General features: G+C 39.4%; 1 protein-coding gene across 2 annotated transcripts in view; it reads right to left on the bottom strand.

Moving 5' to 3' along the window:
• DACH2 (dachshund family transcription factor 2) overlaps window positions 1-22,553 on the bottom strand; it is a 330,706-nt gene that overhangs the window by 153,851 nt on the left and 154,302 nt on the right. For both annotated transcript variants that reach the window (XM_068956818.1, XM_068956819.1), the window contains exon 2: window positions 9,037-9,152. In XM_068956818.1, the coding sequence (XP_068812919.1) occupies window positions 9,037-9,152 (116 nt within the window). The remainder of the gene's footprint in view (window positions 1-9,036; window positions 9,153-22,553) is intronic.

Raw genomic sequence — 22,553 nt, 5'->3', positions numbered from 1 at the left:
AAAAGAAAAACAAAAACAAAAAACTCCCCACTATATCTGATAACCAGAAAGTGACATAGCCATTAAAGCACACAGATTTATTTCCAGAAGAGTAAGTGGGAATCTGCAAACTGCAGGAAGTAAAAAAACTGAAGTTTTGAACTTTCTTAACAGAATTGACTGAGGCTGGTTCTCTCACTCTCACTGTCCACCTCAGTGAAAAGCCCAGCTCCTTGATGACTTCCCTGTAGATGCCTCATGGCCACAGTGAGGTCCCGCCGCCCTAAAAGTGTCTCTCTTCCAGGCTGAACAAACCCCACTCCCTGGCCGCTCCGCAGAGGCATGTGCCCCAGCAGCCCCTGCAGTGGCCCTCCACAACTCACTCCACCTGATCAGCATCCTTCTTGTTTGGGGGGGGGGGGGGGGGGGAACTGCTGGGTGCAGTAGTCCAGATGCAATCTAGCTCAGCAACACCCTGAAGCTACACCTTGAATCTCTCCCAACCTCTCCAACCACCCCTCATAGAACTTTCTCTTCATCTCCACGTCTCTTCAGCTTGACAATAACCTTCCCAATCTCTGACATCCATCACAGTCTTTCAGCTCTTTGTATGTTCCCAACATCCTCCACTGCCATCCACCCTCGTCTTTTTTTCTGCTCTCAGGAGCTCCTCACATCCCTTCTGCTTCTCTCTCTCATACCTGTCTGCTAGCTATGCAAAAGGTATGCATGCTGACTGGCCTTCAGATGCTGTGAAACCACACAGACAACAGCTGAACTTTTTCTTCTTTTCCTCTAGTAGGAAAGCTAATTTGGGTCTCTCTCCTCTACCAAGCTTCCTTCTAGGAGCGTAACTGACCCGAACATTTCTAACTTTCTCAGTCTCGCCCAACACGTTTAAAGGTGACTAAAGATGGGAGAAACAGAGGCAGATACTATGATCATTACAAATCTCCATGCTTTCAGACACCAGCCTAACAAAAAAGATGGCAGGAAAATATGTCACAAATCACAGAAAGCAGACAGATGAAAACATTCTGATTTTGTTACCTCTGCAATACTTAGGCTGACTTTTTCAAACGGTTCACTTCTATTTGCAAATCAGGCCAAACGGAGAGCAGACATGGCCTAAGTATCAAGGGAATACAGTCTTAATTCTCTCAGTGTGACCACTTTAGCTGAACTTTGTCCTTTCAAAAGATGTAGGAATCAGCAGGATCAAATTGAAAAAAAATTCGTGCAAATGCTTACAAAATAAAATGAAGTAACTGAGTTTCACACTTCTCGGACGTTAATTAGTAGCTGAGGCTATGTGTAAATTAAATTTACAACAAGGTTAACTATTCAGTAAATTCTCAACAGCTGTAAGCATGCATTTGTCTAAAGTGTAGCATCCCACCAAGAGAAAGTAGACACTAAAAACGTATCTCTGAAGACAGATAATATAAAAAGAGAAAGAGAAGGAAAGAAAGGAACCAGCTGACTCATAGTCACTAAGTATAGTTTTTCAGGTTATTTTTCAGAATCCTACTGAATGGCTGTATTTTAAAGAGTAATGATATGATTCTGCATTCCTCATCCACTCAAATTCATGTTCCCTTCAGCACAGAAATTTGCAGGCATGAGATGCAGGGGTACTCAATCATGCAGCACACATGGTCTTTAATTTTAAACTCCAGTTAAATAGATGTTCTAACATCTTTTTTTTATCTAAGAACATTTCATCATCAACTAAAAGAGAGAGCATGTAACTTATTTGTCAGCTTTACTGTGGAGTGGATAACTTTCCTATGTTACTCACATGAGTTTTCATTTCCCAAAGCTATATGCATTCATTATGACAGTAAAAATGAAGAGCTGCTAAAGAGATATATGCATTTTTATTATTGTTTGAAAAAACAGATCTTTCTGCAGTCCTTTGAGCTTCTGAGTGTGTGATTTGTATAAAATATTTCTCATTTTGGGGACACACCAGATGGAATGCAGGGCACTGTGGGATATGCCATTTATCACAATGACAGTGCGTAGGTAGCACTGATCCTCTCACCACAGGGGGAAGCTGGAACTGCAAATGTGGAGCAGCATTAAAAGCCCGACTAGTGGAGTTTGGCAACACTTACACTACTCATTAACTTAATCATATTAATTTATTAGCCATATAGATCAAAGTAATTCACTACTGAATTGTCACTAAGAACAATTTATAAATTGTTATCATTCCCTATAGGCAGAGAAGTGCTGCAACATCCTTAATCAGTATGTTTGCCTTTGATTAAAAATAATAATTTCTACCAAGCCAGGTAATGCCAAAGTTGTACATATGCTTCTCATTAAGAAGGGAACTTTAAAATGACATCGATGAAAACTGAAAAAAAGGGATAATCGTAAACAGTGAAATGAGCCACAGAAATAGGTATGGTTTTGTCAACATACAAAAATGCTCAGTTAAGTAAGCTGAGAAAGGAAACAATTCCTTATCCCTATGATCATCTGCTCCCTATGCTCGGAGGCTCCGTGACCCCTGACAGCAGCTGTCAGGCAAAGTAGCCCTAAGAGGTGAAATCGGTCAATAGATATTCTGTAAATTGACCTTGATCATATGCTTTTTCTTCAAAAAAACCCTTTTTCTCAGAACCAGAGCACCTTGGCTTTTAAAATATGAAGAGGCAAACCTTGAAAGCCAAGGTTTTGACACGGCGGATCCCTGAGTCAATACTGCACGTGCAACGGGTTCCTTTGCTTAGCAAGCCAACCTCCTTCCACCTATACTGCACCCCACAGTCAAGTATGCTCTTGCCTCTTCTTACTCCTCAGCTTTTCTAACCTGGTGCACACAGTTGCTCAGCTAGCAGAGAGTAGGCTGTCACAGGTGAGTGTCTCTGGAGCAACACCAGTTTCAGATGGAAATAAGGAGAAAATCTGTTGAGTCAATGACACCGAGGAGCTACTGTGGCAGCTCTGCATACCAGCTGAGCCACTGACTTCGTGCATGCGTCAATAAAAGGCAACTGGATACTAAAGACTTTGAAAGCCTCTAATCCTGTTTATTCTTCTAACAAGGATATACCAAATTAAATTGCTTAAAGACTGCAATGAATACCGTTTTATCCTCTCTGTTCTGCAGAGAGACTAAGCAACTACTTAATATCGCTGCTGAATTGAAGTAACACTTGAAGTCCCACAATGATGTGCAATGTTTTATCTACCAAATATTTATTACACAAAAAAATTAATTACATGAAACTATTCACCTCACAACAGCTTGCCTTACTTTCTAATAAGCCAAAACTATACGGAAAAATTATTCATGTCTGTACAAACAGATCTATATTTTATTCATTACATTCTTAACAAGCCTAGACAAATACCTAATGAGAGAAATAGACTGTGCCTATTTTAACTGCCTGTTTATAAGTTAAAAATGACCACTTCAAGGAAGGTCAAACTAATCTAACTGATAATGAAAATACCAGTATATTTTAAACATTTGGAAATGCAGGTGGGTTGCTTATGTCACCAATGTAAGTAAACAAAAAGAGACTTGATGATAAGTTTAAGCAGCAGGCTTAATCAGGATTTATTAGCCCTGGGGAGGGACACAGACATCCTACCTCCCCATCTGTCAGTACCAGACATAGCCTGTGGCTACAGTACACAGCTAAAAGTGCTCCTACCACATGATTATTAACTCGGGTGACCTCCCCCTCTGTCTAAAATCTGGAATTCTGAACCTTCTCATCTTCCCATCCCACAAACACCACCAAAGTGGAATATCAATTTCAACATGTCTCAGTTTTCCTTTTCCAACACACAAGCATGATAAAGCTTCTCAGCAGACTCCCTTTAGCCAGCCTTTTTTCATGCACCAGCCACTGAAGGCCCTCAACCTTTCTGCCTCCTGTTTCCTCTGGCCTGCTCAGTCTCTGTCTCCAACGCACCATCTCAGAGCTCCGAAAGGGCTCACAAAACCCTCCCTTTTCCGTCTAAAAGCACAGAAGACTTCAGCTCTAAAGCTCCATTGCAATCTGCTGACCGATGTCGTATATAGCCTGGCGACATGTTCCACGTTAGGCCTAGAGGACTGCCCACAGCTCTGGCCAGTTAATCTCAGAAATATAAAAAAGCAATATAAATGATTGAAACAGGACTGCCTACATATTAGCACGAGCACACAGCTTACCTAGACTATCTAGTGCCCCATCAAATTCAGCAACAGGACTCCCAGGACATGTGCAGTCAGACATGCCAGAGAGATACCCCTTAACTGATTCAAAGACCGTTTCCCACACCTCTTGAGTTTTCCATCGTTTCTTTTGTCACCATAGCAAAGATGGTTGTCAACGATAGGCACCAAGGATCCCAAATGAGGCCACTATCTGACACAGATTGTCTAAATCTTACTTGTATTAGCTTGGCAACTAGGAATACTCTAATACTGAACTTTCCCTTGGGGAACAGTGATGATTCTGATATTTGCACTTCAGTTCCCAAATATGTTACCATTAGTGAATAGGGTGGGATTTTTTTTATCACTGTCAGCATAAATGTGTTGGAGCTCTCCCACCACCTGAAAAAATGCCCCAGTAAGCAGGTTTGTGCACCATACCACAGTATAACAAACTTGCAGGGGCAGGATAATTTCTTCATAAGCCACCCTCTCCAGGATCTTGCTAAATGTTTCAAAACTGAACACAGTACAGAGCAGCTCACAAAAATGGCTTTAATGAAATAGGAGTAACCACTTCACAAATTCAATATGGAATTTGAAATGAACTGAAAAATTCATTGAAATGAAATTGAAAAATTCATTGAAATTGAAATGAAGACTTCATATTGCGGTTTTCTAACCTTTTACGAGACAAGCTAAATTTAAAGATAGAGGACTGAGGTTAGCATGGATAATTATCAAAAGATCCAGCTACTCTTTCAGCTTCATGTCCACATCAATAGTTTTCTGAAATTATTGGTTTATATCATAGAATGGATTTCAATTTCTCTGCACAAAGAAAACTATTGTTTCAGAGCTTAAAACTGACTAGAAATCTATTCCATAACTAAGCCCTGACTGTCTTGCTAAGACACACTGATGGCCAAGTCCTATACACCAACTGGAAATAAGCCCCCCGCCCCCTCCCTTATTTTTTTTTTGTTAGTGCCATTTCATCACATCGCATTGTGTGATGCACTGTGCCTTTGATGACCATCGCCCTCTGACATACTGGACTTCTCCTTTGCCCTCACAGCAGGCAAGGGCACCACACTGTTTTCCACATTTCCTACATGAATACTAGAAGAAAAACAGTCTCCTCCCTTAATGCAAAACGGACAGTAGTTAAATATGAGATCTTGAAGGATGCAGTTTTGGCACCGTCACCAAGCTGTTTACGCAAACACTTCCCAGTGGCATCATGCATTCCAGGCACACAGCCTCATCTTTCTCAATCACAGTAATTTTAACTACCCTGCTGCTCTAGGCTCATTATAATGCAAACATTCCCATTCCCCAAATGTAGAAGGTACCTGCAAATATTTCAAAAGGTAGACACTTCACTTATGGCTCCTTCACAAGTTACTTATAGGTAAGAGTAGCTGTAGTCCAGTTTGCCAAGATGTAAAAAAACTATACTCTGCACTGGGAAATGCAGTATGCCTAATTTAACTACCTGTTTATTACGTGAAAATGACCATGTAAACTGAGCTGACACAGACCAAATGGGTGATGAAAATAACAGCACACTTCAAGGAGTGGAAACACAGATGGTTCACTCAAAGTCTGCAGGAAGTTACTAATCATCACTCTGCAATACCCTCTACAGACAGATCTGTGAGCTCTGCAGCTAGAACAGCAACTCCTCGAGAGCTACCCATCTACCCAACAGTAAGCTTGAGGGCAAACGCCTTTACTTTGACTTCACACATCACCAAATCGGAAGTAAAACTGAAAAATGCAAAGGATGACGAATCATGCTGCAGTCGCTGATGTGGAGTTTGTTGCCAAAGTGAGTTTATCTGAAGAAGAAAACTGGGATTGCAAGTCAGACACATTAGAAAATGTGGAAGTCACGTGAGCATGAGGAGTCTGAAATTTTCAAGATAAAGTATGTTGGCAGATTAATATAATCATCTCTGTATCTGTGCTGCGTGAAAAGGGACAAGAGGAGACACAGGCATTCTCCAGGAGTAGATCAGAAGACATCCCTAGGAGGAAATGTCTCTGGCAAATTATAGTGCAGTATAACTGAAGCAGCCACCAAGATGCAAAGACTCTTTCCTGCCTCCATTTCACCATCAGTCCTACTGGAAAGAGCGGATGTATCCCTGGATCTCACCCTCGTATGCTGCAAGCGCGCCCCAGTCTCCCTCACAGCCCTTGTCCGGCTCCTCTCCTACTGCTGCCGGAGGTACAGCAGGAGAGCACAGAGCACTCCAAGCAAAAAGCATTCGCCAAGGTGGCCGGCCTGCTGAGCAGGAGGAAGTCAGTGACAGGAAACCAATTCTCTTAAGATACAAATTCTGTGGCCAGAACTGTCTGAACCACACAGCAAATTATTTGCAAGTTTCAGATAATAAATAACCAAATTAAAACTCAGCCAGAAGACAATGGGTTAACATCCCTGTAACTTTTATTCCAGTCTATTGTCCTCCGCACACGAGTCTGGTAGGAAAATCTCTATTCTGTGAGAAGTGTTAAAATGTGTTTTCTTCCTAGTTCAGTCAAAAGAAAAGAATCCAATTGCAATGGTGTTGAAGGCAACCAGAGTAAAGCAGTCAGTAATTAAGTGTAAATAGATATAAATAAAGCTAACGGAGGCTTCAAATCCCAGGTGTTCCATCAAGTTTACAACGGCTCAAATCCCCACTGAGTTTACAAGTGGCTCTTTTGGCACTCAGTGCCTCACTCAGCGATTCCCCTATCTTTCTTTATCTTGTTCTTCCTTTATGAACACGAAAAGACAACTCAAAAAATTCGATAGCTCTGATTCTTGCATGACAAAGATAGACCGGCCATACAAGTGTAGCACCTGCACCCCAGGACCGGCAGCTGGGCTCTCTTATCACCAGGAACTGGCAGGTAGTCCAGGCAGTCCAAGTCGCCAGCCAGGAGAAGCCTCTGAGGAAAACTTCATCGGCTCGCTGTGACCATGCTGCATTCACACATCAGCTTACTCCCGTGGGATGCTCTGGAAACTGCTTTTTCTCCTACCTACAAGCTACTTCCAAAACTCCCTTTCAGGGGTTTGCGGCACATTGTTTGTGACTTTTGGCACTTAGTCACACATAGGTTTGCATACACAGCCACAAGGTCAGAAAGGTTGGCAACCCTGTGCCTCAGCTGAAAGAGAAACCCCCTGGGTCCAATCTTCTTACACACTCCTCCACTAGTTAAATAAAGTGGCATGCATCCCAGGCATCATTTCAGATTCTAAACTTAAAACAGTCTAGAAATTCAATTTAAAAAATTCCCCCAATTTTTACTCAATTTCAGTTAGCATCTCAGAGACACACTATGAATCTACTGTACTACTTTACTAGGCATACCCAGCACACCGAGACCTAAAATATTTCTTTATTTAAACCAATACAGTATACTGCTTAATTTTAGGTCTTACTTGCAAACATAGGGTGGAAAAGTAATACGGAATACTCTGAACTTCTGACAAGAAATTATCAATAAAAGGTGGCTCTTGTGTTTTCCTGTCTATTGGTAATAATACAAACAACATCAAATACATGAAATTTTGGGCAAAGAACACAACAAAACTACTAAAAAAATCCTCATTTATAAACTCTTCGTAAGAGTAAATACACAGTTCTCGATCCTTGCTACATATACGAATATTACATTAAGTTGGACTAACTCAACTGTGGAGGCTGGCTTTAGCAAAATGCTTTCAAACTTAACTACTTCAGTTAAGGTTACTGTTACTATTGCTTAAGAATGTTCATTCCCACTTCTACACTGATAAAGGTTATTGTTTCACTGTGAAATCCTTATAACACTTAACAACACTTCCAGGTGTAGCAGGAGAAATTACGGATCTCATCTTACATTTCTCAACACTGAGACCAGTGAAGCATTGCCACAGTGCAACAGATTCTGCAAGCAGAATGATCTGCACGATCAAAACCTAAGTCACTACACTCCTGCCAATTACCTTTTTTAATTCTTCTTTTTCTGTAACGCGCTCTACAACTTAATATCCTGCTCAACACTTTACTTAGTTTGGTTATTATGGCAATACGATGTATCTAAACTGGACGTTGACAGTAACTCTTAAACTGCAAAGCCTGTTGGATATTTAAGTAACTAGTTTTATGCACATATAGTCTGTTAATACAGCTGCAACCTTTCGATTTCATTACCAAAATAAACTTATATGTCTAGCACACGTCAGTTAACAAAAAATGAAAACACTCATCAAGATAGCACAAGAGTTCATTTAAATTCTATTAATAAATTAATAAATGGAAATAAAATACTACACATTATGCGCAGCGTGTTGTTTAAAAATTCAGCTATTTTCATGCTAGTTTTTAATATTATGATATTGAATGCAGATTATTAAAGTAGAACCCACTGTGGCAACACAGACTTATCTGCTTTTCAAGTGTTTCTTCTCTAATTCGTACAACCAGTTTTCTGTCTTCCCAGCATACATTAATGATGTTACAATACAATACGTATTAGCCACGCTGTTCATATCCCATGAGAACTAAAATACACAGGCATTTGAAAAGAAGAAATGCATGCTACAGGGCTCTCTCAGACAATAGTTCATTCTCCCAGTTTTTTTTTCTTATACTAAAATAACACATTTAATGGAATTTCCTGTAAGGAAATTACAATTAATAAAGAACTAAATTACAAATCCATTAGATTTCAGTCACTGCAGCAACAAAACAGACTTTTCATGAACACTCAAAAAATCCAATAATGTAACCTCTGGTAAAGCTTGAAAAAGCCCTGAAGGACAAGGCAGTTAGATCAATATTAGTTTATTTTAACTGCTGTGCAGTATGAAGAGATGAGGCTGATCATCTGATGGATTTTATTACCTGTCGGAGAGATAAGTCCTGGTGATAAGAGGCCTGGAACTCCATGGGGCAGAAGACGTGCATTTTCTTGTATCGCAACTCCTAGAGAACGCTTGGGGGGTCTTCCTGGTCGTGAGCTGATGAAATAAGAGGATAAATGAAAATGCATTTTCTTTTTGAAATATTTGCTTACTACACAGTGGTATTGATTTGTATAAAATATCTGAATCATCAGTGATACACAAAACTGCGTTATAAATTCTTGCCTAGGACAAAAGAAAAATATGTAGTTGGTTAAACATGTAAGAACTGTACGGGTCTGAAACGAACTAACAACGAACTAGAGTAGCGCACAATCACGAGCTTAAAGTCATACAGTGACTTTAGTGAGCATAAAGTGACAAAAAAGTTTAATTTTTACCTGCATCACTAGACCAAGAAGAAAGAAATTCAGATTTCTAGCATTTATTGTACTACTGCTTTGCTAATTAATTGCTGTTTCTTAATATTCCTGACTGTAAAATGGAGATCAAGAGGTTCAAAAGCACTTGAAAATGCAAGTGGATGCATTACTCAGCTCACAAACTGAGAACTTGAGAACTAGAGACTGTGAACTAGTGATGCAATGACTATAAGGACACCAGAGCTACTCAGATCAGGTCCATCAGAATTCATTAGCTTAGACACAGTACTGGATGAGTATAGCATGCTGCCCCTAGGAACTGTTACAAATCAGCTCAGGGCTCACTGGGCTTCTCACCTCCGGCTGACCAGGCTGGGAGCAGGGGGAGGCCCACCTATATGCTTCCGTACAGTCAATGCACTGTTTAAGCTTTTCCATTCTTCAGGGTATCCAAGTTCCTAATCCGGATACCGGACAGCGGCTGCAGCGATAACTGCTCCTAAGTCTGTGCCACATACCTGGACCACATATGATTGCAAGTTGCGCTGTCTAAACAGGAGAAGTTGAAAACTTTGAACGCAACACAATCTTTATGATATTAATCATCACCTTCTGAATCGTGGCAGATAGCCGCCTACTTCTGAAGCTGCAACAGTAATTTAACACTCAGCTCTTTCAAAGCCGACTACTTGTCTTTACATATTGACTGCGGTTTTTAACTGCTACAAATAGGTTAAACCAAGAATGTTAGCCTAATCTATCGAAATCTCCCCATCCCTTGACCAGCCTATGAATTACGATTGCAAATTTTAATTCAAAGTGTTACAGGTCTCTATATTCATCTGTTCCATTTATCTGTTGTTTCAGCTATCACATTTATCCCTCACTACAGTCTGTGTATATCTAATCATCCTATTTAGCTGTCACCATAATACAGAGATTTAAAGAGCAAAAAATCATTTGGATCAACTCTCCCCCAAGCCCACTAATAAAAATACAACTTCCCTATGTTTGGAAAAGTATTGCTGCACATTTTACTCTGCTGAGTAACAGAGCTTTTGACAAAACACAGTGAAACACTGTATTAAAAAACAAACCTGCAACAATGAATGAGGTTTAAATAGAAAGTAGTTCCAAAACTGACTTCAAGTTCACAAAGAAATTTAAGTTAAACCTCACTCCATCAACTTAACAGTGGCAAAGCCCTCCATCAACACGAGGCAAACTCTGTGTTTAAATGAAGACAACTTCCAGCAACACCGCACAGAGGTACCATTAACCTGTTCATTTTTCACACAGTGTGCTAGTATTATTTTGTTTTACTGTACATCAAAGTAAGTATCAAAGTAGCATAAAATCTTTTTCTTTGCTTTATTATTCTACGCCTATAAAATATTCCTTCCTCTTTTTAGCTTTGGGGTTATCCATTTTGTATTTCATTTTATTTGCTACTTTTTCCATTTTTCTTTTTTATGTTTTGTTTACTGTACTATGACGGCTAGGTAGTAAAGTCTACTAGAAAAGCCCAGACTTACTGGGCTATAATAAAATGAACCTAAAATAAGAGTATAGAAGTTTCACAGAAAGTTAGATGTACATACGCATCCTCTATTAAAATTACCTCCAAATAAGATGTCTACAAAAACCTTTCCGTTTATTTCACAGCATCGCTGTCTACCAGATAGTATTAGGCTTTGTAAGCGGAGTTTTTAAATAAAAATCAATTGTTATTCTTTTGACTTACAGAAGTCTGTGCACACACAGTTATAAGCACTTACTTGGCACTTACTGTCCTTGGCAAAAATTACAAAAGTAAACCAGCTAAAATTAGCAGGTTTATCCAGCAGCAGAGCTCAGTCAACAGAACTATGAAACATTTGCTTCTCCATCTCAAACACTAAAGACCTGTTACATAAAGCTGTATGTTAACATTAAGCTAAGAAACATCTTCCTAAATTGAACAGTTTTAAGAGATTTTGTAGAGAGGCATTTTATTTATGATGTAGATTTTCAGAGGGAGGGAGACAACGGGGTTTCATTCCTGTTCTTGTCATCCTCTCCCCCGTAACAGGCATTAACTCTGAAAGAGGAAAACGAGCAACCAGGACAATATGATCTGAATGTTGATCATTTATTTATTTTGTTTGGAATGAACTTTGTCAGAGATTAAATTACATTTTAAACAGTACGCTTGACAGTTAAAATTTATACAGTAAAATGTTGAGAAATTGTTCATTAGTGTCTGCTTCTTCCTTTATTTTCCACTCCTGGTGAGAGCTAATTTTATTATTTTTCCTCTCAAAGGTTTATATAATCCCTTGACTTCCCAAGCATTTTTAATTTGAATCAAAAATATAAAGTAAGGCTTGTTTTGTGATTTTGTGAAAATTACTGATCAGCTCCGTCTTTAGCAACTCTACATTATGCTTATTATAAATGTATTTTATAAAATATTTTATAAAATCTACAAATGCATCAACACTTCATAAAATATAATTAACCAGTGGAAACTTACAGCACATCACTGCTGATATATGATAGTGCTGTACTTTTGTGTTTTTAAATGTAAGAAATTTACTAGAATCAGAAGTGAATTTGCATATTAATCAAGACAAATAAACATGTGGTGATTTAACTAGGAAACTGTTATTTGGATGACAATTTAATCAGCACAGGTTGAAAGGTCCACCACTGCAGCATCCTGTTTCTGCTAAAATATTGATTGCATTACTGATTTCAGTAATGCTTTATTTTACAGGGCACAAATAACCACGTAATTACTCTTTAATTGAATGGTAATTGCTTGCTGGCAATTATTTGTTAAGTTCTGGAGTTTAGTTACCAGGTTATTTGTGTTTTGTGAAATAAAAACACACATACGTATTAGTAGCCCAAAATATTTTCTGTATGAATGGTATGTCAAAACTAGAAAAGTAAGTTATGATGGCATGAGCTTGACAAATAACACTGTAACACTAAAACCATTATTACAAGGATCGGATGAATCTTTGAATGCTTTTGCTTTAGAAAATTAACATTAAACGTAACATTTGTAAGATAAATGGGGGAATACTGTAGCACAGAAGCATGATTTCCTCTGGGGTCTAGTCCACCATTTAGCATAATTTATCCTGATGTTTTGCTTTTCATTCTCTGGGCTTTCTTAGAGGAACTGAAATAGTATCCTACCCTCTTGAGAGCAAAGAATAAACCAACTAGAAATATATTTCAACAGTACTTCATATTTCTGCAACTGAAGTGGATTACCACCAGCACATTATCTTAGCAGCCTATAAACTTCATAGGCTTGGCAGTTAGCTAGATAACAAGGGAAAGCATTATGTCTTGCAGTGTCAATGAGATATGACACATTCTGTGATATATTTATTCCAAGTTGTGATAGATGAAGTACTCAATACTTTGATCGTGAAGATTTTGAATTTTACTGTTACACTTTTCATTTTTGTCATCAACTATTTATGAATTGGCAGTGGACAGCATAGCAAGGACTGCTGATTTTGTTTTTTCAAAAGATATCCAGTTAATAAATTAATTATTGATTCCAAGAACCTTGAGCTATTTGGTATAAAAATATGCTAGACTTGTGATTTAGGAAGCTCTCAAATGTATCACAGATTTCTTCAATAGCAACATGTTTTATTAGGCTTAAAGGAGAAATACAGAGGTACCATAGGACACGCTGTGCAAACTGCTCTGATAATAGTGGCAGTAACTGGTGCAAGTACTTACAAATAAAAAAAACTTTATTCACTTTGCTGAAATTGGAACAGTAACCACATATTAAAATTTTGTGTTCTTCAAAGATCACCGCCATGACGGATTTCTTACATGAAATACATGCTAATGATTGTGAAAGGTATTGTTTGAAGTCCTTACCAATAAACATAACATTTTTGATAATCTGAGTTACAATTATTTACTTCTATTACTACAAGATTTTTTCTTAATCATAGCATGAATTAAAAGCATTATCCTTGCTTTGGCATTTATTATAACATTTCAAAGATGCCAGTGGTAGTTAAACTCTACTTGACCTTTCAGTGTTTAAGAAGAGAAACAAACTCTGACCTCCCAGCAACCTGATTCTGTCTCCTCTCCGTGTTGGCAAACTGATCGCTTGTCTAACCATTGCAGGACGTTGTATCACCAGCCAGATCAAAGGCAACAAGAGCCAATTCAGCAGTAGGAAAAAAGTTATCCATGCAAAATGGGCAATTAACATTAATCATACATGAAGCTGTTTAAGCTGATAACTAGGAACCCGGTCCCTATGGCAACTCTCATAAAAATGAGTACCCAAGCTGGCACTAAAAAAGTCGCAGGTAATACTCCGCAGAGGTCAAACCACTCTGTTCTGACTTCATCGGACCAAAGCATGTTATGGGAAAAAACTCTTATGCTCCAAAACAAGACCCTCCCACTCTGTTCTGTGGGGCTGTTGAGTGAGGAAGGTCCTCAACATCAAGCCACAGTGGAGAGAAGTCAGTGGAAACATATTCCCAGAGCATCACAAATCTGAACTTTTTCTCCATCAGTGTGAATTGATATTACTGTTAGAAAAAAGATTCCTTAATACCTTTGAATTGTTCAGAGATGGGACTGAAGTGGAAGATCACATCTTTGTTAACCTTACCATTAAAGATGGAAAGTAGCACATTACCATTGTGTATTTCCTAAAAAGCATGGATTAATGGAAGTCCAGTGTAGATCTGAATAATATCATATATAATTCATTTATCAAGAACTAGGTCAGCTAGCTCAGAAACATCCCATGCTGACACAAGCCACATACGCAACAATGACAGCAATGAAACAATAACCTCCCCCCTCTTTTAATGTTCTCTTTTAACACACAGAGTCTTCGCGTATCCCAACTCTCCTCTCTCAGACAGTTTCCCATATGGAGACACCTAAATTACATCCAACTCCAAATTCTAGCTTGGTAAAATGGGCTGCCTCAGGGTAGATCTATGGTGTCTTCCCTAGTATTCCCAATCTGGAGGACCCTCTTCCAGGTCAGAAGCATGTTAATGTCTGTGATCTCAGGGCCATTCTGCATCTACCAGTACAGTGCACAGTGAGACAGAGGAGGCAGAACTCTGGTGATTCACCAAACCTTGTCACCAAGGTCCACATACTCTCTCAAAGTTATCGCAATGAGTGAGTTGTGGTCCTTATGAGGATGAAGAACTGCTGCTACACAGCTACCCACAGCTACCCTAATCCTCAGTCTCTGTATCCATCCTGCTCCCATCCCACACCAGTCCATTCCCCTCAGTCCTTCTTCCCCACCTTTGACCACTGTCCATCTTTCTGAATATTTCTGAACTTCTGCCCTTAACCCATCCATCACATCAAATTTGTCTTTTAGTCCCCAGCTCCCTTTATTTGCTTTCCTCCCTTCCTCTCTCACCTTTTCCTCGCCTAGTTCTCAATTACCTTCTGGTCCTCGTGTCATCTCTACACCGTCTCAGGAGCTCCCCATCCCAGCTGGGAGCAGCTCCCATACAAACTCCTAATACTACTTTGATACTCAATAAGGAGAAGAAGAGATGCCCAAGAACGTGAGCTGATGCAGGTGGGGAATAAAGCTACCCTGTCAAACGCTGTCCGCTCCCTCCTTCACACCCCTTTCTCATGGGAACAGTGTGGGGCGGCTGATAGGATGATTAAAGATGTTCTCTGAGCAACTCCAGTTGGCTGCTTCTGTCCCAGGAGGCAAGAGAGATAGGCAGGCAACTGATTACAGGGTGTTCATCACAGCACCAACAGGGGCTAAAACTCCCCAGAAGACTGAATCTTCTGGAATTATTGCCATGATCACCTTTAACAATAGCCAAAATCCTGTGACTCATACAGAAGCCTGAGAATACAACACAGCAAAAAAAAAAAAAACAACAAATCATCACATATTCAGCTGGATATAATTTTTTGCAGAATAAATCAGTTTAACAGTCATTCTAATGTTTTATATTAACGTATGTTCTTCTGACGGAAGCCATCAGACTGTTCAGAATATATGGTAATATCAAAATTCAAGAGCAGCGGCACTTGTATTTGAGGTGTCAGTGTTCCTGGGTTCAGTCACCGAATGATAAAACTGAAAGAGGCCTCAAAAGGTCACCTGCTCTCTCTACCTCTGCCCCAAGGCAGGATCAGGTACACTCAAATCATTCCTGACAAATGTTAGTCTAGCCTACCTCTGAAAACATTCAGTGTTGGAGATTTCACAACACCCCTAGGCAATTTACTCCAATGCTTAGGCTATCCTTACAATCAGGAAAGGTTTGCGTGGAAAAGGAGGGCTGACATCTAACCTAATTCTCCTTTATTTAATTTAAGCAAGGTACTTCTTTTCAGCTACTCAACAGACATGGAAAACAACTTACTTCCTACATTGTAGACACTATCTGTATTTTTGAGAACTTGTCATATTTTGCCTTTGTAGAGTTCTTATACATGTAGATGGAAGTGAAGACTTAGCGCATTTATGCCCACGACCTTCAGATTCACATGCTGCAAACAGCACACATACATAGCTTGTCCAAAAATTATCTCCAGTGTGCTTGAAACTCCTGCCACCTTGGTATTGTCTTCAGGAACAACTGCTGAAGTTCCTGACCCAGACTGAAAATAGCCCCCTGTGGCACCATCCTCAGTACACCCTCCAGTCTAATCTGAACTAATGGTAACTATCTTCTCACTATGGTTTGCAAATTTGTTTGTTTCTAAACTTGCATTTGCATGGGGACCATTTTTTTCTAGCATGCTTAAGAAAAAGTCATGTGAGATTCTATTAAAAAAAAAAAAAGGCGTACTGAATTCAAAAGTCAGTTCTTGTCACTGTGAGTAAAGGATCAAGTGCTGGGTAGAGATAGCAAGTACCACAGCATCCCTGATAGAGAACCCTCCAGTCCTAAAATTATTAATATTACCTATTAAAATGCAGACAATTGCTCTGAATTAGTTAGTACAAGTGAGAGAAAAATGCAATATATCTAATGTCATTTTTAAAGGGAAAGCAGAGAAAAACTCTAACAGGCATTTTGACTCCAAAACTCTAACAGGTATTTTGACTCCTTCAGCATGGCCAGCATGCCTTCTCCAAACTTTCAGTTACTTTACGGGCATAACCAAGGAATGATAGTTGTGTCCAAAAAGGTAAACACATTGTCTTGATTCACAGGAGGCATTACGTGAAGAGAAGCACTTAAAACTGTCAGCTGAAAAGCTGGGAAGGGCACCTGCAGGCTTTTGACTGATAGCTCAGTGCACTTCCTCCACACTAGGCTAGGAATACAAGGTAAGGTACAGCAAGGGAGGGGCATGCTCTCTTCCCCAGATTTCTATACTTATAATGTTCTACAAATTGCACAGGACTTAATGACAATCTTGCAGGTCTTATTACACTTGGCAGATACATATATGGCATGGAAATGAGACATCAAAAAGCAGCAAGACAGCCCCCTGGATAAGAAGCAAGGGAGTCAGGCAAGCCAAGTCCCTTTACCCTCTTCCCTCTACCCTCAAGTGGCCAACAGAAGGTCTTTTGGGGAGCAGGGACATCTTCTAGTCTCTCTGTCTCTTTCTACAATCTCTTTTTTTTTTCCTTTCTTTTTTCCTAGATGCCAGCTATGCCTTATACCTCCCGGCAGCACTGGCAAGCAATCCATGGGCAAGTCAGTCAAAGCGCTCTGCCTGGAGAGGAGGTGGAATGCATTGTGCTTTATTTTCTCTTTTTTAGCCCACAGCAAATTTTTAGTTTCCACATTTTCCACAACTGAGTCCAACTATATCTCCTATTATTAATACCAGTGTTGACATTTTCTTGATAAAGATTCATTAAATTTTTTCTTTGTCAAAGAGAGAAAGATGATGGAACAGACAATTTAAGGGTTGACTACTCACCTGACAGAAAGTATAACTGTGAAGCTATTTTATACTTCATTTACTTGACCTAGTTACAGTACTTCTAACCCCAAACGTTCACAAATCATGACCCTGAAATCATGAGAATGAAAAAAATCTAGCATTTTTAAAGTTCCATTTTACATTCTTTTTATTTGGCTTTTAATTTTGTAATCTTTAAGTTTCTTAAATCACATGTCTAAGCTTTTCTTTACTAGGAAGGGCTAGAAAAGATTAAAGAGGTTTTTTGCTTTTGGTTTGGTTTGGTTTTCTAAGTTTCACAAATGAAAGCTGAGATTCTCTAATGAGATGACATTTAAATTTAGGAGCCTTTCCAAAATAACAAAACAAACAAACAAGCACCAAGAATTATAACAAGTGGCAAAAGTAGAAGTTTCCTGTTACAGTAAAATGTGATTGATAGTTATCACTAGGTGTTATCTTTAGTTCTCATTTCAGCTATTGTATGAGACAGAACTAGTCATTTCTCTGACTACTACATAAAGCGTTCCTTTTATACATTGTAAAAGATTTTTATTTCACTTTTGAAAATAAATACGGGTCTCATCCATTAAAACTTCCTCAATATAGCTAACTGGAAAACTACTGAAGCTTTAGAGAGAAACGTAAAGAGATCTAATTTTCAATAAAGTATATTTATTGGAAAACATCGTTGGTGCTTAACGTATCTCAATGCAGTCTACTCTGCACTACCTCACTTTAAAAATCACAAATTCCAGACCACTTGCTCCTAACCGCGTGAAAACATTATGCGCAATACAAATAAACTTTCTACAGATTTTTTAAATCAGATATATTAAAAAGCCCTGCTAGGGGACTTAGAATGCTAAGACTGTCAAAGAACCAGTGGCAGGTATCATTCCTTGTGAAACTATTCTATTCACAGGGTCATGGCTCGCACACTTATCCCCATCAAGGTTTACAGGACATTTTGGTAAGTTATTTAGGACTTAGGTTATTTACTGATTAGGTTATTTATTTAGAACTCGCGTTTGGGTCTACAGTCAGAAAAATTACCTGAATTCCTAGTATTCAAGTATTACTGTACCCCACTTGTAATAGAAAACAGGTGATTGGTTCTTACTTAAGAAGAAGTTTAACCACGTATTTATGAAGTCAGGCACGTCAAAACAAAATTCAAACCAAAAAAGGATTTTTGTTTCACCGAGATTTGGAATCTTAAATAACTCTTCCTTAATTGCTTCTGACTGTGCCTGAAGGGTATCAAAGTGCCACAAACAGTCCTGTTGTTTATTTTTTCCTGTCAAACAATTGTCACTGGACAAAGAGGAATAAATCACCAAATTTCAGAACTGTGGTGATTCACAGCTGTAGACAGGGTGAAAGGCCTAGCTGCATCACACACTACACTGGCTCAAGGTGAGGATATGTCCGTAATGAGACTGAAAGCGTGACTACAGCGCATGTAGGTATACACACATGCGCAAAAGCAAATTCTGCAACTTGTCTGTGAAATAATTACATCTTTTCTCATGGAAGTGACTTAAAAACCATCATCACAGTTTTGCCTCTGCTTGTATTTGGGATATGCAAACAAGCAACACTGAGATACAATTAAACAAAGCTCTACACAGAAGATTTGTACTCATCTTTTAAAATTACCCTAACTGAACTAATTTAAGGAACGTACTTGTAATGATTATTATTTTTTGGACAGAAAGGTTAGAAGTATTATTATAAGGATGTAAATGCTTACACAATAAGGAGGAAAAGGGCAGCTTGGGTAAGGAGTAACAGCGTATTGAAGAAACGCTATGACGGCGGTTGGTAGGTATCACCTGGCTAAGCCATCCGGCTTCAAAGGTTCTGACTTTAGTAACAGTTTTAGGAACAACAGCTTAAAGCCTAGGAAATAGTTCTTGAAGTTACAAATCCTCCAAAATACCTTGATTGGAACGATTTGCGAATAAACTGAATTTGCACATGAGGTGAGACCTCGGAGCCGCTGCACCCTTCCTCCCTGCACGGCGCGGCCGCTCCTGAGGGGGGCCGCCGGCCCCTCCGGCCCGCCCGCCCGCCGGCCGCGGGGGCAGCACGGCAGCATCCTGACACGCCGCGGATTTACCACCGAATTTTTCTCTCGGTTACCTCAGGATAAAACCAGAGTAGTCGCGCCAATGACAGAAGCACACCCACACCCACAAAGCTTCCCTGACTGGAGCTCCCCTTCAGCTCACCGTGCGACTGAAAGCACTGCGTAAACCCTGCTGCCCTCTCTGACTCTGACCTGGGCCCCCCTCAGAGCTCGGGGTAGGAAAACGAGTCCATTTCAACTCGCCTGGGTCCCAAAAGGATGGATTCAATACAGACTGCAGTTTCATGATATCGAACTCCTCGGTGGCCTCTCCCCGTATCACCCTGCAAGTGACGGACCCTTCTGCCTCCCTGCAAGTGACGGCACCTCCACTGCTCTCCCTCCTTAGGAACACGCTCTCCACCCCGCCAGGAACATTTCCCTTCCTTTCGGAGGTGGTCTGACTAACGCGTATCCACTCCAAGTGAGAATAATCCTTCTCAACTCCTTCTCATCTCGCTTTGAATACTACCAACTCTATAACCGATCCGAAAGAGGGTCGTCTGTGACCAAAAGCTCGTCTGCTTCTCTGTCAGCAGTGGTTTGGCCTACCAGAGCTAAAAAACCCACAGCCGTGAACCTTTCTTGCCACTCTTCCAGCCGGTTTGCTGCTGACAGAGAAAGAGGACACCAGTCTGTAAATGGACTTTTTGAAATCATCGAGCCTCTCTCACACATGAAGAAGTGAACTACAGAAAAAGCCAAAACAAGCTCAGGGCACTGAAAAAGAAGCATGAGTTATTCATAACGTAAGCCTAGGGATTTCCTGAAATAAAATATTTCCTACATTAGACACAATGGTTTATGAGATAAATCGTATCTGCTGTTGATCTTTTCAAAAGATCTCCCTTCAGGCTGCAAGGCCTGTCCCTTGCAGAAAGCAGGCCATATGTGTTAACTTGCTAGCATCCACTTCCGTTTCCCTGAGTTTGAATGAACAACATTTAACTTGGCTTCAGGACGACAGAGAAAATATAAGGTGTGCTGGTTTGTATAGCAAGAGATTTTGTAAGCACAGTCCCGCTCCTAATATGGGCAAATTTAACTCTTGCCACTCACTTCAACAGAATCAAAATCAGGCATCATATGCCCAATTCACTGTTCCTCAGGAAAAATGTTTTTTAAAAGTTGTTGAAAAAGGTTAAAAGAATTCAAGTGAAAGAGCGTGTGTGACCAGATTTCCTGGAGATAAATGAAAGACATACGTTTCCATGGCTGCCAGCCTACTAAATTTTGCAAGCATAAATATTTACCTAGGACTAGGGGTTGGGGAAATCAGGAAGAAAACCACCATCTAGACCCTTCAAAGTTTAAATACTGTAACACAGAGGTCATTATTTATAAATAGAAATAGGGAGCACATCTTTTCTGTGTATATTTCTATCACGCTTTTCATCTACTCCATATGCCTTCTATTATTACCATTCTTACACTAGAAAATAATTTTATGTCACTTGCTCACACTGTATGCATTAATTTTCTTTAGGCTTTCTTGTGGTTATTGATTTCCTGCTTTTCTGAAGTGGCTTTGTTTCTTTCTCAGCAGGCTATCCATTTTAAAACAACAGTTGTTCAACAAATAAAAAAATTATATTCTAAAATTAAATTAGTTTTATCTTCATTTATTTTTATCTGAATTAAATGCAAGTGACACATTTCCCCTAAAAAAAAAGGAAATACTTAATGTCTCCCAGCATGCAGAGCAAACCAAATAAAATTTTGCTTTTCTAGTAAGACATATTTATTTTTATGATTGGAAACATGAAAGAAAAAGTGAAGTATAAATAAAACCTCTTTTGTATTCATATGTTGCAATCATTGTTGTGGCCAGTGTTTTAACATCCACAAAAGAAGATTATCTGGTCCAGAGCCAAATTCATTTAAGCCCTATCTTGCTACACTTGAAATCATTAAAAGAATCCTTTTTTTCTTTCAGCGCAAGTGAGATCACGCTTTTTTAACACTGTAATCATTTATCCTACTAAGCAGAATAAGTTTGCTATCCTTTTCCACAGATCCAGTCCCAGAGATATATAAACTTCATATGATTACAAAGATGCAGATGAAAAGAACTACTATTTAATCAGATGCAAAAATAAGAAGAAAAACGGCATTTTTGGAGAAGGAGGCAATTCTGACATGTGCTAAATGTTGTTTCTACACTGCATGTTTGACAAGTGCCAGCTCCAGAGCTCTGAGGCTTGTTTTCTCTCTTTGTCCTCCAACTTGCTTATTAACTAGCTGAAGTCAAGTGAACTATAGAAAAAAAAGGAGGAAGCATGTAGACAGCGTATGAAGAGAGAATTATTGTCAGATTTCCTGCTAGAAGCCTACTCTGAAGTGCACATTATTAGGGCTCAAAAGGATCCTCTGTACCTTCTTTCTCCATGTTCTATAGCAGATCCTCCTTTGCAAATGGGAAGAATTTGCTGTTCCAGCATCATCTTCGCTATCATCACGCCTTTAAGGAAACGCTTGTGTAGTGTTCATGCATGAGAATTCTGTCCAAAAGCAAAGGGCTTTATATACACTATCCTAATTAGTCAACAAAAATTTATGATACTACTCCCATATTGAATATATTGTTCCATAAAGGAAGGGACTTTTTTCTACCAGGACTCATACGAGGGTTAACTGCATTGCCAAAGAGCAGACAAAGGGTTCTTCAGACATGCAGTTAGATTAGGCGGACACAGATGTGGAACTACATCTTTCATAGCCAAATTGGCACAAGAACCACTTGTACCAAGACAGTCAGAGATTTGGGTCCACTTTTCCCATTTGGACTACATAGGCACGTGTCGCAAAATTATTTTGTGTGTAATAAATGAAAATTATTTATAAGGTTCCCTTCTTTTTACGGTTACTGCCGTGCAATCAGACCACAGAAAGCATGTTAAGCAACCAAAATGACCATCTAAAGGAATATACTGAATATTGTTTTAAACAGCCTCTAAACACTGCGTACCTCACATCCGTTTGCATGAAACATTCCGGTATCAGCTATCCATGTAACTCTAAGAAAGATGAGGTTTTGAGTAAACATGCACTGACTTTCTGGAAATTCAATACATAACACTAGAACACCAC

This window comes from Struthio camelus, chromosome 11 (assembly GCF_040807025.1).
Source record: "Struthio camelus isolate bStrCam1 chromosome 11, bStrCam1.hap1, whole genome shotgun sequence".
Classification (NCBI taxonomy): domain Eukaryota; kingdom Metazoa; phylum Chordata; class Aves; order Struthioniformes; family Struthionidae; genus Struthio; species Struthio camelus.
The sequence above is the reverse complement of the archived record's forward strand: the minus strand, read 5'-3'. Positions and strand labels throughout refer to the sequence as shown.